The sequence below is a fragment of the Hemiscyllium ocellatum genome, chromosome 2 (assembly GCF_020745735.1).
Source record: "Hemiscyllium ocellatum isolate sHemOce1 chromosome 2, sHemOce1.pat.X.cur, whole genome shotgun sequence".
Taxonomy (NCBI): Eukaryota; Metazoa; Chordata; class Chondrichthyes; order Orectolobiformes; family Hemiscylliidae; genus Hemiscyllium; species Hemiscyllium ocellatum.
Window position 1 is genome coordinate 94,120,298 of NC_083402.1, and position 15,214 is coordinate 94,135,511.

Genomic DNA, 15,214 nt, shown 5'->3' on the forward strand with positions numbered 1-15,214 from the left:
AAAGCAGTATATCAAACAACATCATCAGTCATACTGAAGCTATTTCTTTGAATATCTCTAGCGTTTATGGTGTTGCAGGAAGAAATAATAATCTGAAATAGGAATCTGTTTTCCTGGAGTTAGCAATTTTGAGTAGTGATGAAATATCACATCAGAAACATCTCAGCAAAACTCTACATTGTTCTCATTTCTTTGTAAGTGACTGGAATGTTGCATTGTCCCTTCTCAGAATATTTCTTGTGTTGTGAACTTACAAAAACCACAATTTCTATTGCATGTTCACTAATCCAGACAAGAAAAATTGTACACTTTGTCTGTGATATAGCACACGATTCTCTCATTAATAAAAAAGACTTACCACATTCCTTTCTACAAAATTCTTTTCTGCAAACATGTCATCTTTACAACACAATTCCCTAGCTGAGTTTGAAAGCTTTGCGAATAACACATTTCTAGATGTTAATATCCTGAAGCTTAATGGTGTGCAAATAAATAGGGAATGGAGACTTCCAGGTCATCAAAGACGAATAGGCAAGTAGTGAAGGAGTCTGCTGAATGCATCCCACTCACCAGCCAGTGATACAAGTGTATATGGTGGAAGTGGGGACAGGAAGAATAGGAAAGCAATAATGATAGAGGATTCTAAAGTTAGAGTAACATTGGACATTTCTGTGGCTGAAACATAATTGCAAGATAGTATGTTTCCTTCTTGGTACAATGTCAAAGATCTCTTAGAGTGAATGCATAGCACTTTGATGGGAGGGGTGTGAACTGTTCGTGGTGCACGTTCTTATCACTATCAATGACATAGGTGTGTAAATGGATAAACTCTAAGTGTTACATTGTTACACAGAGAGAGAAAGGGAAAATCTTTTCCATTTGCCAGTGTATACCATCTGCCAAAATCAGTTTTCACGTCTGTGGCAAAGCCCACACCACCAGCACTAAGCCCCTTCCAAAACTTAGTCTGCTTTTAGGGAGCTAGGAAAGGAACAAGAAAGTGGGATCGTAAAGATGATTTGTTCTGTATTAGCCTCTGGTGGCATGTACTAGTGAACATAGAAACAAGGGAACAGAGCAGATGAATAGGTGATTGGATAGATAGTACAGGATGAAGGAATATGGATTCTTGGAAGATTGGAAGTGTGCTGGGCAGAATGTACAGGGTCAGGACCAATTATTTTGCAAGAACTGGGAGTGGATGGAAATAAGGATGTAACAGCCAAAAGAAAGAAAACAAGGTGCACAATGGATTGGAGAAACTAATAATATTCGAGAAAGAAATGGTAAGACGTTACCTGGGATTAGTATAAGAAGGAATGCTATTAGGTTTAAATTTGGTTTACAGTAACTGTACAGAGAGATACCAAAACAGTGTGGTAGTGACTATGAGAGACTTTAGTTAAGTGTGAAAGGCAATGTGGGGTAAGATTCCCTAAAGAATGTTCAGGAGACTTTTATATCAGTATATTTCTGATCTAATGAGTAAAAGACATTCTGGGGAAATGAAGCCAATCATGTGTCAGTTGAGGAATATTCAAGTGATATAAATCATAGTAACAAGTTGAGGTTAGTTATGGAAAAAAGGACAAGGAGCAATCCAGAGTAAAAATAATTAACTAATTAATTGTGAAGAGTGCAATTTCAGTTGTTAGAATTTGGCCCCAGGAAACTAAAATCAAAGATTAGAAAAACTGTAACAAGTGTAAGACTGTAACAACTGTAAGACTGCCTTTGGAGGCTGCCTTCTCACAAAAATAAAGTAAGTCCCTACATCACTTTCTTTTAATGAAACTGGTGGGAAACTGAATAGTTATTACAATGTTAGTTAAATTAAGTGTTAAAGTGCAATGCAATAATACATCCTCCTTGCTATTGGAAGCAGTAGAAGGGAACTAAGTATTCATAATGTGAAGGAATTGGCTGAAGAATCAGTTACCATCACTATAGATGTGATCTTAGCACCCCCTAACCTCTGTCCTTATTCGGTAACTCTGAGGCATTTGCTCCTTCTTGTCTCTTTCAGGCAGCAGTGGCATCTGTACAGTTGCTGCCATGAAGAGTGCATCGCCTCAGGATATCACTTTCTTTTCCACCTCTGAGGAAGATTCCTTAAAGGAAATACTGGTAAGGCTGTCTCCTGCACTCTCCACCTTCCTGGGTACAGGTGCCTTCGTGGGTTAAAGTGAGCTAGGCATTTGTTTTTTACAGGGATCAGTCAGAATATTGGATCAATCTGAACATATCTGATTTTGAGGAAGTACAAGGAGAGCAAAAAGTAATCTTTGACTGAGGAGGACCAAGTCATAAAATTAGGCATCAGAACAATATCAAATATCGTAAATCAGCTGATTTCATATAGGTAAAAACAAGGACTGAGGATGCTGGAGTCTAGATTAGAGTAGTGCTGGAAAAGCACAGCAGATCAGGCAGCATCCAAGGAGCAGGAAAATCGACATTTCAGGCAAAAGCCCTTCATCAGGAGTAGAGCTGTAGAGAGAGGAGGAAAACTTCTTCAAGGCAGGCATCCTTGCAAGAGGATTCGCAGTAGGGTTAAAATCAACGGGGTAAAAACATATAGGGTTGTTTCCATGCTGTACATCTTTATGATTCTCTAACTCGACCAAGTGATGATTTCGAACACCAAACGTCAAAAGGCTTGTCTGTTGTTTATAAAAAGGCCAAGTGATTTTAAGAGAAAACTTTTAAAAGAGAGATAAAGGCCAGATTAATGGCCCACAGTTGCAAGACAAACAGATTGAGTTTTGGAAGGGGCTTAGTGCTGGTGGTGGTGTGGGCTTTGCCACAGAGTTGGAAACTGATTTTGGCAGGTGGTATAAACTGGCAAGTGGAAAACATTGTCGAGCTCTCTCTCTGTGTAACAATGTAACACTTAAAGTAAACCAGTTGAAGAAATAGCTAAGTGAAGGATTTCCTAAGAATTGGAAAAAAAACTCCAGAAATCAGCAGTCCTAATCTCCTCAAAACTGAACTGTTAACTGATCATAAGGCTTATGAGTAACTGACCTATGACCTGAACAAAGGATTTTCCATCATAGTAAAGCTGACAACAACACAATTTCATTGACAAAGAACTGAAGGAACTGCGAGAAAGTCACCTCATTCTACCTTTTTAGTTTGGACTCTTAACGAGTTTTTTCCCAAAGTTTCACCCATAATTGTTCCGCAAAGCTGTGTCATCTCTTTGTTTTATTCATTCACAGGATGTGAGTGCCATTGGCCAGGCCAACATTTACTATTCATTCCTGGTTGCCCAGGGGGTAGTTAAGAGTCAATCACATTGCTATGCATCTGCAGTCACAAGCAGGCCAGACCATGTAAAGATGACAGTTTCCTTCCCTCAAGGACATTAGTGAACCAGATGGATTTTTCCTGACAATCGGCAATGGTTTCATGGTCATCATTAAACTGCTAATTCCAACTATTTATTCAGTTCAAATTCTACCATCTGTCATAGTAGGATTTGAACCCAGGTCCTAAAATCATAGAATCCCTAAAGTGTGGAAACAGGCCATTCACCTATTGAGTCCACACTGACTCTTTGAAGAGATCCCGCCCAGACCCACCCTCTACCCTTTAACCTCACATTTCCCATGGCTAACTCACCCACTCTGCATATCATGTGGCAATTTAGCATTGCCAACCCACGTAATGTGCACGTCTTTGGATTGTGGGAGAAAACCAGAGCATCTGGAGGGAACCCGTGCAGCCACAGCGATAATGTGCAAATTCCACGTAGACAGTCACCTGAGGGTGGAATTGAACCTAGGTCCCTGGCACTAATGAGGGGCTGCAGTGCTAACCACTGAGCCATCATACTGCCCCACAGGTCTCTAGATTAATAGTCCAGGGCGGCATGGTGGTTCAGTGGTTAGCACTGCCGTCTCACAGTGCCAGGGTCCCAGGTTCAATTCCAGCCTCGGGTGACTGAGTGTGTGGAGTTTGCACATTCTCCCCGTGTCTGCGTGGGTTTCCTCTGGGTGCACTGGTTTCCTCCCACAGTCCCAGGTGAATTGGCTGTGCTAAATTGCCCATAGTGTTAGGTGCATTAGTCAGAGGGAAATGCGTCTGGATGGGTTACTCTTCGGAGGGTTGGTGTGGACTGGTTGGGCCAAAGGGCCTTTTCCACACTGTAGGGAATCTAATCTAATCTAATAATACGACAAGTTGATCACTTATTTGTATATGAATGCGTGTGTTTGGGATTAAGGGGATACATTCTTTCCACATAGTTAGTAACCTTTCCTGCAACTTGTTTAAGAAAACAAAAAAGTGTGAATGCTGAAGATCTGAAACAAAATCACAAATTGCTGTCGAAACTCAGCAAGTCTGGCAGCATCTGTGGTAAGAAAGCAGAGTTAACGTTTAAAGTCCAGTGACCCTTCCATCACTTTGAAAATATTGGTCATATATATTTTGTTTGTGATCACAATGGGGAAAAAAGGTATGCAACCCAAACTGTTAAAATGTTAGGTACTGTTAATGTGGACTGATATACATGCATGCCATTTTGCATTTTAATGTATAACTACTTTTTACATACTAGGGAGGCAGTCTAGTCATATTGCAAGAACCTTATGTTGTGTTGTATTGTACTGCCCAGTGAGAAGGTTGAAATGAATGTAATTTAATAATGCAACTGTTAGTATTTAAGACTTACACCGAGCAATACACAACAGTCAGGCAGACACATACAAGACCTGCTGCACTTGCTTCCCAACCAACATTCAGAAAATGTGAAAATTAACACCAGTAAACCAAATACAGTAAATATTATTTGTATTTGAACTCATTCAATAAAATAATTATAAAGCAATATAATATCCAACATTTATCAGGAATATATCAAATCTGAGGTAGGCCTTTATCAGCAGGAAATCCAGCAGCCATTCCAGGGCCTTTATACAACAAGAAGGCACAAAAACGTTGAAGATAACTCCTCTACTGAAATTAGGTTTACAGCAATTCAACTTGTGTTAACTCAAGCCAAAAAACAGAAAAACAGTTCACTATTATTAATTGCATCACATTTGATTTACAAGAACATATGTAGCTAGGAGAAAGTGAGGACTGCAGATGCGGGAGATCAGAGTTGAGAGTATGGTGCTGGAAAAGCACAGCAGGTCAGGCAGCATCCGAGAAACAGGAGAATCAACGTTTCAGATATAAGCCCTTCATCAGAATTGCAGATAAAAGGCTTATGCCGAAACATCAATTCTCCTGCACCTCGGATGCTGTCTGACCTGTTATGCTTTTCCAGCACCACACACTGAAGAACATGCGTAGCCATTGTCTGCTAAGAATTTGTCATTTTTATCAGTGAACGGTGGTTTCATTATCCTCAGAAAGTTGTTGTTTATTTCTACATATCACTGAGTTGTCAGTACTAAGGAATTAACAATTTGTGGTCAATGTAACTCAACTACTAAACGATTGCACGTACCACAGAGAGATTGTAATATCAGTTTGTTACTTAGCATTTTCAGCATGATGCACAACTAATTTAACAAGAATGTACTTCAGCTGATCATTATTCCCTCCCTTCTGGTACTGTACAGCCAAGGGGCACTTGTGGTACTGTGGTAGTGTCCCCACCTCTGAGCAAAAAGGCCTCAGCTCAAGTCCCACCTGCTCCAGGGATGTGTAATAGCATCTCTGAACAGGTTGATTTGAAAATATCTACTCCACAGCTAATGAGCCAGTGATTCAGGAGGGAGGTAGAAAGAGTGCATATGTGACTTTTAATTACATTTTGTAGTTTAGAATCTAGCCCATTCAATGAGAGGGAAAGCAAGAGTTTTATGCTACAGATAGTAAACGAGAGAAGGTTGTGAGACAAGTAAAAATGGGTAATGAGAGGCAAGATTTGGAATGAGATTCTAGTCAGGTTTGATGATTTCAGCGCTAGAGTTTCAGTCTTGGCTACTCAAAAAATGCTAAGCGTTATCTACTCCACAGACATGATTTCCCCCCATCCTCCCTGTCACCCCAGTTTGTGCTGCTTTCTCTTATCCTTCCCAGTTTGTGGTTCCATCCTCTATTAACCAATTTCTGCTGCTCTTCCAAAGAAAAAAGTTATAGATTGCTAACTGATTTTTGTTGACCCCAGCGCAAGCACCTTCACCAGAAAAGCAGAGCTTTTATCTTTTTCTGTTGGATAGAGGCATCAAGTCAGTATTTATGACCCACACCTAAAATGCCTGGGGAGCGGTTAAAAGTCAACCACTTTACTAAGAGTCTGGAGTCACATGTGGGCCAGGTCTGGTGAGAACCTAATCTGAAATACGGAGTGGTTGTAAACCCTGTGCAGTTGATCAAATCATTGTAGGGGATTGTCAGTGTCTTGGCTCATTTCATGACATGAGCACAAAATGTAAGCTGACAGTTCAGTGCAATACTAAAGCAGTACTTCATTTTGATTTGATTTAATGTAGTCACATGTATCTAAGTACAGTGCAAAGCTTTGTTTTGTGAACAGTACAGGCAGATCATTGCAAACAAGGTATACAGATCATACGGTGCTTAAACAGAGTGAGGCATACAAGTTACATCTGCACAGAAAATGCACAAAGCTAGATCAAAATTAGCAAGATCATCATTATTTGAAGTTAGAGAAGTCCACTTAGCAGTATAATAATGGCAGAGAAGAAGCTGTTCTTGAACCTTTCAGTGTGTGCGTTCAAGCTTCTGTATCTCCTACTGATGGAAGATGTTGAAAGAGAACATTACCAGGTGGGAGGGGTCTTTGATGTTGGCAGCCTTTCCATGGCAACGAGAAGGGTAAATGGAGTGCATGGATGGAAGGTTGGCTTCCATGATGGTCTGGGTTATGCACACAACTTTACTTCATTATCAGCAGCGCAGGCAAAGTTGTTCAAATAGCTCTTGGGGAAAAAAAACTCCCATAAAACATTTTGAAAAACTGGGAGCTCTCCTCGAGTTTGAAGAACATTCCTTTAACTAGAACTAATGGACTGGTTATTGAATGGTCAGATTCTTTACTCATTTCATTGTACAGTGCATGGCTAAACAGGTGTTAAATCTTAATGCCTGGACTGACACATGAGGTACCAGAGGACTAGAATTTGCCATACAGCAATGCCATCAAAGAATATACTTGGCAGACTTTGTTTCTAATTTCTCCATATAAATTATAAAGAGATGGCTACGGGGCCAAATCATCCCATGACATGAGGCAGCATGGTGGTCAGTGGTTTGTACTGATGTCTCACAGTGCCAGGCACCTGGGTTCAATTCTACCCTCGGGGGTCTCTCTGTGTGGAGTTTGCACATCCTACCGATGTCAGCATAGGTTTCCTCTGGGTGCATTGGGTTTTTTCCCTCGGTCAAAAAATGTGCAGGTTTGGTGGATTGCCCACAGTGTCCAGGGATATGTAGGCTAGGTGGCTTAGCTATGGTAAATGTGGGGCTATGGAGATAGGGCAAGTGGGTGGGTGTGGGTGGGATGCTTCTCAAAGGGTTGGTATGGACTTGATGGGCTAAATGGTCTGCTTTCACAGTCTAGGGATTCTTTGTGTCTTCAATATCATAATATATTCGGTGTCAAGATGAGTCCGAGTGCCAATTTTATGTTGTTTTTCTTATTCATTACTGGGATGTAGGTATTGTTGTCAGTACAGCATTTATTGTTCATCGCTAAATACTCAAAGTAATTAAGAGTCAACCACATTGCAGTGGGTCTGGAGTCACACATAGATCAGATCAGGTAAGGATTGGAGAGTTCCGGCATGAAAGGACATTTGTAAACCAGACTGGCTTTTACAACCATTAACAGTGGCCTGAGAAACAGCAGTTAGACACCCAGAGACTGATTAGGAGAAAGTGAGGACTGCAGATGCTGGAGATTAGAGCTGAAAAATGTGTTGCTGGAAAAGCGCAGCAGGTCAGGCAGCATCCAAGGAGCAGGAGAATCGACGTTTCGGGCATAAGCCTTTCTTTGGGTTTATGCCCGAAACATCAATTCTCCTGTTACTTGGATGCTGCCTGACCTGCTGCGCTTTTCCAGCAACACATTTTTCAACCCAGAGACTGATGACTATGGATTATTCTTGACAGAAAACAATTGAGGCCAAAACACTGAATGCTTTCAAAAGGAGTTAAATGTAGTTCACAGTGCTAAAGGGATTATCGGGCGTGCAGAGAATAGGATCCTGGGTTAAATGATTAGCCATGATTATACCAAATGGTGAAGCAGCCTCAAAAGACTCCTGTACCCATTTTCCATATCTCTTCGCAACATGGCTGCCATTAGGCTTAAATACAGCTGGTTCTCTTATAACGCTGTAGTTGTGTTCCAGTGAAACCTCACTTAATAGAAAATCACTTAATATAAATAATGGGGCCTATCGGAAAAGTGTGGTGAGGGGCAGACCAGCAAAAAAAAATCACTCACAATGGCTCAAAAATCACCCAAAAGTCCAACACAAAGTGTAGCGTAGTCTGAATGAAGACTGAAATCATATTTATTAATTAAACAAATGTAAATTTAACACAGTACATTTAAAAAATGTAAGAACGCTGCTCTGTCGGCAGTTGACATCGATACATGTGCAGTACAGCACAAAAACTGACACCAACATCGCGCATGCCCAGAATGGCACAGACATCAGCACATGCACAGAGCTGCACAGAGATTTTGGAGCAGATGTCAGCACATGCACAGAATAAAGCGTGCAAACCAATCCCTGCTGGAATCACACTATTGCTAACAGGGTAAGTGTTCTCGAGAATACCATTCCCTATCATGCTGCTGAAACATGCGTCATGTCAGAACTGTCTGTATTATGAATGTAGATTGGAATGAAAATGTTTATGATGAAAATAAGACAAAGAAGACTTGATGGGCTGAATGGCCTTCTTCTAAGTATGAAAGTTCCACTGAATCAAAAACAATAATACTTCATGGGTTAGAGTCAAACCTAACAAAGGTAGATGGTTCTGTTTCTGGATCTCTGCAATTCTCCTCCAATGTTGAAGCAGTCCATATCCATATGCAGCAAGTTCTCCTCATCATTTGCACCACATAAGTGCCAGGCAATAACCACCTCCGTTAAATACAAATCTAACCATCTCCCTAATGACAATCAATAGCATTACCATTGCTGAACTCTTCACAATCAATATCCTGGAGCCATCGTTGATCAGAAAATGAACTGGATCAGCCACATAATTACTAACAAATAGATCACAGTCTAGGAATTCCCTGACAAGTAACTCACCTCCAATCTAACAACCATATACAAGAGTGAAAGAATAGCTTCCTCTTGTCTGGATGAGCACAGCTCCAACAACACTCAAAAGCAAGGCATCCTCCAGGATAAAGAAGCCCTTATAATTGGCAGTCCACTCAACACCTTAAACATTCTCTCCCTCCACCACTGATTCACAATGGCTTCAGTGTATACTACATGCAAGATGACCTGCAACAACTCACCAAGGTTCCTTCAACAACACGATCCAAACTCTCATGCTCTGTCACATAGAAGGATTAGAGCTGCAAAACCATCACCATTTGCAAGCTCCCCTCCAAGTCACATCTTGACTTTCTTCTATATTACCTTTCCTTCTCTGTTACTGGATCAAGACCTCTCCCTAACATGTACCTGCAACACTTGGACTGCAGCAATTCAAGATGGCAGCTTACCACATTATCAAGAGAAACAAGAATGTGCAAGAAATGCTGACCTTACCATCATCACCACTTCTTATGAAAGAATAAGTAAAATCACTACTGGAGGCCTCTCTTGCATCATCATTACTACCTTCAGCTACCCCCACACAATTCTTAGTGCAGATAGAGGCCATTTGGTGATCAAGTCGCCATCAACCCTGCAAGGAGCCTTCCACCCAGACCCAGCCCCCAATCTATCCCTGAAACCCCACATTTATCATGGCCACTTCACATAGCTGACACAAGGGGCAATTTAGCACAGCCAATGCACCTAATCTGCATATCTTTGGACCGCGGAAGGGATCAGAGCCCCTGGTGGAAACCCACATAGACTCAGGGAGCACGTGCAAACTCAACACAGTCACCTAAGACTGGAATTGAACCTGTGTTCCTGGCACAATGAGGCTGCCAAACTAACTACTGTGTCTGTGGTCTCAATCTGCATCTTGTCACTAACCTAGATCTTCAGACTCTCCACCTTCAATCCTGACCACAAGACAGCACCCCCCAAAATCCTACCCTCTTTCAAAAGGCTGGCATGGGCACAATGGAATGATGGTTTCCTCCTGTGATATCTGATTTGAGTTTTAAGGTGGTAATTGTTCAATTCTACCTTTTTTTAAAAATGTCTGGACAGCTTTTCTACATCAAAAATGGTTGTGCTGTATTGGGTGATTCAATGAAAAATTCAGGTTGAATTTCTTCTCAAAAAGATCATTCAAGCTTTTAGGAAATCAAGTCCCGGCATATTTGCAAGTGTGGTGCAAACCACTTGCTAGTCCTGAGCATGCACTTTTTTTAAGGTACCCAGAAAATAATGGAATAAAGTCATTACTCTAGTTTAGGAAAAATCAAAATCATGTTGACTTGTATGATACAACCACGCTTTTAAGCAAGCAAATAGGAGATAAGTGTTTTCTACTTATCACTTTCATAATTAAACTAAGAGCTGAGGAAAGCAGACAGTAAAGATTTTTTTTTAAATATGTGGTGCTGGAAAAACACAGGCTAGGCAACATCTGAGGAGCAGGAGAATCGATGTTTCGGGCATAAGCCCTTCTTCAGTAAAGATTTTTTGATTACTTTGTACTGAAGCATTCATCCAACTGTACATACATCCTTATAGATACACAAGTGGAACTGTTTCTAGCATCCATTTCTATATAGAAATTAACTATCTAATGATAGAGAAAACTAAAATGTGCTTGATAAAATCTAATGACATGCTTTCTTTTTAATAATTGTCTCTTATAGATACATAAATGAAGCTGAGCATGGTGAACTATCATATAGACAGACAGATATGACTGTGACAAAGTCCTGGAAATCCCATGAAAAAAATTGTTTATCATGAATCTCAGAAATAAGCAACTGATCCTCCACAATTAATTTTCTGAAAATCAGATACCACAAATCCAATGCAACTGAGCCTTAAGGAATGATTTGAATGTGAAACATTACATGTTCTGTTCTCTATATGCATACTATATAAATGTTGAGTGTTTTCTGTATTTTCTGTTGTGTTCCTCATTCCCATTAAATTTTACTGAACAAAAATGTTCTCATACTGAGTTACAGACCATCCTTATAATTTAGACAGATACCCATCCCAAGATGACTCCTCATTATATAATAAGATCTGGCAGAAAGGAAATAAGGAGCTAAATGAAGGCAGGAAAGGATAATGATAGATAAGATACAAAAACAAGCCTTAGCTGTTTTGCAAGTACTTTGAGGGTAAAAGAGTAACTAGAGAAAGAGTAGGGCCATTAAGAACACAGTGTTTATTAGTGAAGCTGGAGGATAAGTTCTAAATAAATACTTTGTGCCGGTATTCATTAGTGAAATGGACGATTTGGGTTTAGAAATCATGGAGAAGGACTGTGAAATACTTAAAGACATTAGCATAGACAGAGAGGAGGTCCTGAGTGGACTGACAGATTGAACAGTTGTTAAATCTCCAGGGATGAAAGAAATGTGTCGCTAGGTTGTAGAGTGAGGAAAATGAGGAATAGCAGCGGCCTTTGGCAATAATTTTCAATTCTTCTCTGGCCAGAGAAGAGTTGCCAGAGAGGACTGCAGGACAGTCAATGTGATACCATTATTCAAAAATACATCAGGAAACTACAAGCCAATCGATTGAGCTTCAGTGAGGGGGAAACTATTGGAAGCAATTCTGAGGCTTAGAGTTAATCTGCATTTGGAGAGGCAAGGATGAAGCAAGAATAGTCAGCATGGTTTTGTTAAGGAGAGGTCATGTCTGACCAATTTAATTCAATTTTTGAAAGATGTGTAAATGAGGGCAATGCATTTGACATAGTCAACTTGGACTTCAAAGCTATTGATAAGGTCCTGCATGGGAGACAGTTTGCGAAATTAAGAATCAATGGGTTCCAAGGAAATTTGGTTAATTAGATTCAGAACTGGGTAGTGGCAGGGAGCAGAGGTTAATGGCCAATTTTTTTGTGATTATAAGCATGTGTCATGGAGTTCCACATTGTGCAGTGAATGCAGATTTGCTCACTGAGCTGGAAGGTTCATTTCCAGATGTTTCGACACCCTACTAGGTAACATCTTCAGTGGGCCTCCAGGTGAAACACTGTTGATAATTCCTGCTTTCTATTTATTTGTTTTGGTTGGTGAAGTCATTTCCTGTGGTGATGTCATTTCCTGTTCTTTTTCTCAGGGGGTGGTAGATGGGGTGCAACTCAATGTGTTTGTTGATAGACTCCTGGTTGGAATGCCATGCTTCTAGGAATTACCATGCATGTCTCTGTTGGCTTGTGCTAGGATGGATGTGTTGTCCCAGTCGGAGCGGTGTCCTTCCTCATTTGTATGTAAGGATACTAGTGAGAGAGGGTCATGTCATTTTGTGGCTTGTTGATGTTCATGTATCCTGGTGGCTAGTTTTCTGCCTGTTTGTCCAATGTAGTGTTTGTTACGGTCCTTGCGCAGTATTTTGTAAATGATATTAGTTTTGCTTGTTGTTTGTATAGAATCTTTCAAGTTCATTAGCTGCTGTTTTACTGTGTTGGTGGGTTTGTAGGTTACCATGATGCCAAGGGGTCTGAGTAGTCTGGCAATCATTTCCGATGTCTTTGATGTAGGGGAGAATGGCTAGGGTTTCTGGATGCACTTGGTCTGCTTGCTTGGGTTTGTTGCTGAGAAATCTGCGGATTGTGTTCATTGGATAACCGTTCTTTTTGAATACACGGTTTAGGTGATTTTCCTCTACTCTGCATAGCTCTCTGTTCTGCAGTGTGTGGTGGCTTGTTGGAATAATGTTCTGATGCAGCTTCGTTTGTGGATGTTGGGGTGATTGCTTCAGTAGTTCAATATTTGGTCCGTATGTTTTGTTTTTACATCCAGAACCTCAACCGGAGCTACAAATCTTCTCAAAACTCATCGGGACATTACTGTTTGGGGTATATATAATGACCTAGACTTGAATGTGGTCGGTTTGATCAGTAAATTTGTGGATGATATGAAAATTGGTGGGGTATAAAAAGTGAGCAGGATAGCCTTAGATGATAGCAGCATATAGACTGGCTGATTAGATGGACTGATCAGTAACAAATGAAATTTGATGCACATAAGAGTGTGTTGATGCATTTGGGCAGGACAAAAAGACAATGGATACATGATGAACAGTAGGATCCTGGGGAGCACTGAGGATCACAGCGACCTGACTGTGCATGTACTCCAGCTCTTAAGGTAATGTGACAAGTGGTTAAAAACAGGCAGGTTATGACTAGCTTCCCGACAGCGTGGAAACAGGTCCTTCAGCCCAACACGTGTACACTGACCCTCCGAAGAGAAATCCATCCAGAGTCATTTCCCTACATTTACCCCTGACTAATGTAGCTAACACTATGAGCAATTTAAAAAGCCAATTCACTTAACCTGCACATCTTTGGACTTTGGGAGGAAACCGGAGCACCCGGAGGAAACCCACGCAGACACAGAGAGAATGTGCAAACTCCACACAGACAGTCGTCCATGGCCAGAATCGAACCCGGGTCCCTGGCACTGTGATGCAGTAGTGCTAACCACTGAGCTACCGTGCCACCCCCGACTGCTGTTTTGCTAGAAATCTTTGAAAATGTGGTTACACCACAGCTGGAGTATTATATGTAGTTCTGGAATCTACATTATAGAAGGAATGTGACTGCACTGGAGAAGGCACAGACAAAACTCATCAGGATATTATCGGGCTGGAGAAGTTTAGTTATAAAGAGATTGAATAGGCTGGGGTTTTCCTTGGAGCAAAGGAGACTTGGCAGCATATGATTGAGATGTATCAAATTAAAAGGAGCATGTATAGGGTAGACAAAGAGGAATATTTCCCTTTGTTACGGTGATCAATGATCAAGTAAAAGACAGGTAAGGGACATCAGGTGCCTGTTTTTGACTGGCACCGACCTGATGGATTGAAGGTCCTTTTTCAGTGCTGTAAACCTCCATGACTGTGATAAAGATTCTGATTTCAAGACAGTTAGTCTGTTGCCTTCTCCCACCAGGTATTTTATAAATAAAATGACTTAGTTACCCAGGCAGCATGCATTTACATATCATGTCCAAATTAAAAGGAGGCTAAATTCAAATCAAACCAATTCACCACAATGTCCAAAAATATGTCCAAACGTAATCCATTTTCAATTTTCTTGAAGATTTTTTAAAATGTGACTGATGCTATATGAATATTACATTTCAGATGTGTGCTCAAAGCGATAGTGTGTGAAGAAACTTTGGGCTATTACACAGCTACATCTCATTATGGTACTACACCACCTTCACAAACTAGCTCATATCTTTAACAAGATGCCTACCTGCTTAGTGTCAGGCGTCATTAGATTGAGGCTGCTGGTTGAAATATTCAGAGTGATGTTCATTCCAGCAAACTGTAGGTTGCTCTTACCAAGTACACTAGACAATGCTTTACTTGGTGGCTGTTGAGGCAAGTTACATAGAAACTATTACCCAAGCTGTTACCTGCAGGAAGACACTATTAAAGATAACTGTGACCTCTGTAACTCAGCTCCCTCTTCTTCTTGAATTTTCTGCCCCCAAAGTGAGGTCCTTCATAATTATTTGCTGAAACTTAGCAAAGTACTTTGATTTTTCAGCATAGGTAGGGCACAGAGGCAGGCTCGGTCTGCCCCTGCCAAAACAGGATCAACCCAATATCTTTTATGTTCATCTGGGGCACACAATAGATATCCAACCAACTGAGCTAACCAACACCTTATATCTTATAAACTCACTCAAATTCCAGAGATTTCTTTTAAATTAAGATTAGATTTTAGATATCTGAAAAGCCAAATTAATCACTAAAGTTTCAGTCATATTCCTAATTATTATAGAAGAGAACAGAGGTTAATTAACTTATTTTTATTTATTCTCAGGGCATGGCCATGACTGATAATATTGGACTTAATTGCTCCTTCGCCGACACACTTTAGAAAACGATTGCTCTTCTTGAACTGCTAGTATCTTTAAAGC

General features: G+C 40.6%; 1 protein-coding gene across 1 annotated transcript in view; it reads right to left on the reverse strand.

The window, feature by feature from the left end:
* Nucleotides 1-15,214, reverse strand: part of shc3 (SHC (Src homology 2 domain containing) transforming protein 3) — a 298,746-nt gene that overhangs the window by 95,191 nt on the left and 188,341 nt on the right. The window contains exon 4 of the mRNA XM_060841596.1: nt 14,542-14,661. Within this exon, the coding sequence (XP_060697579.1) occupies nt 14,542-14,661 (120 nt within the window). The remainder of the gene's footprint in view (nt 1-14,541; nt 14,662-15,214) is intronic.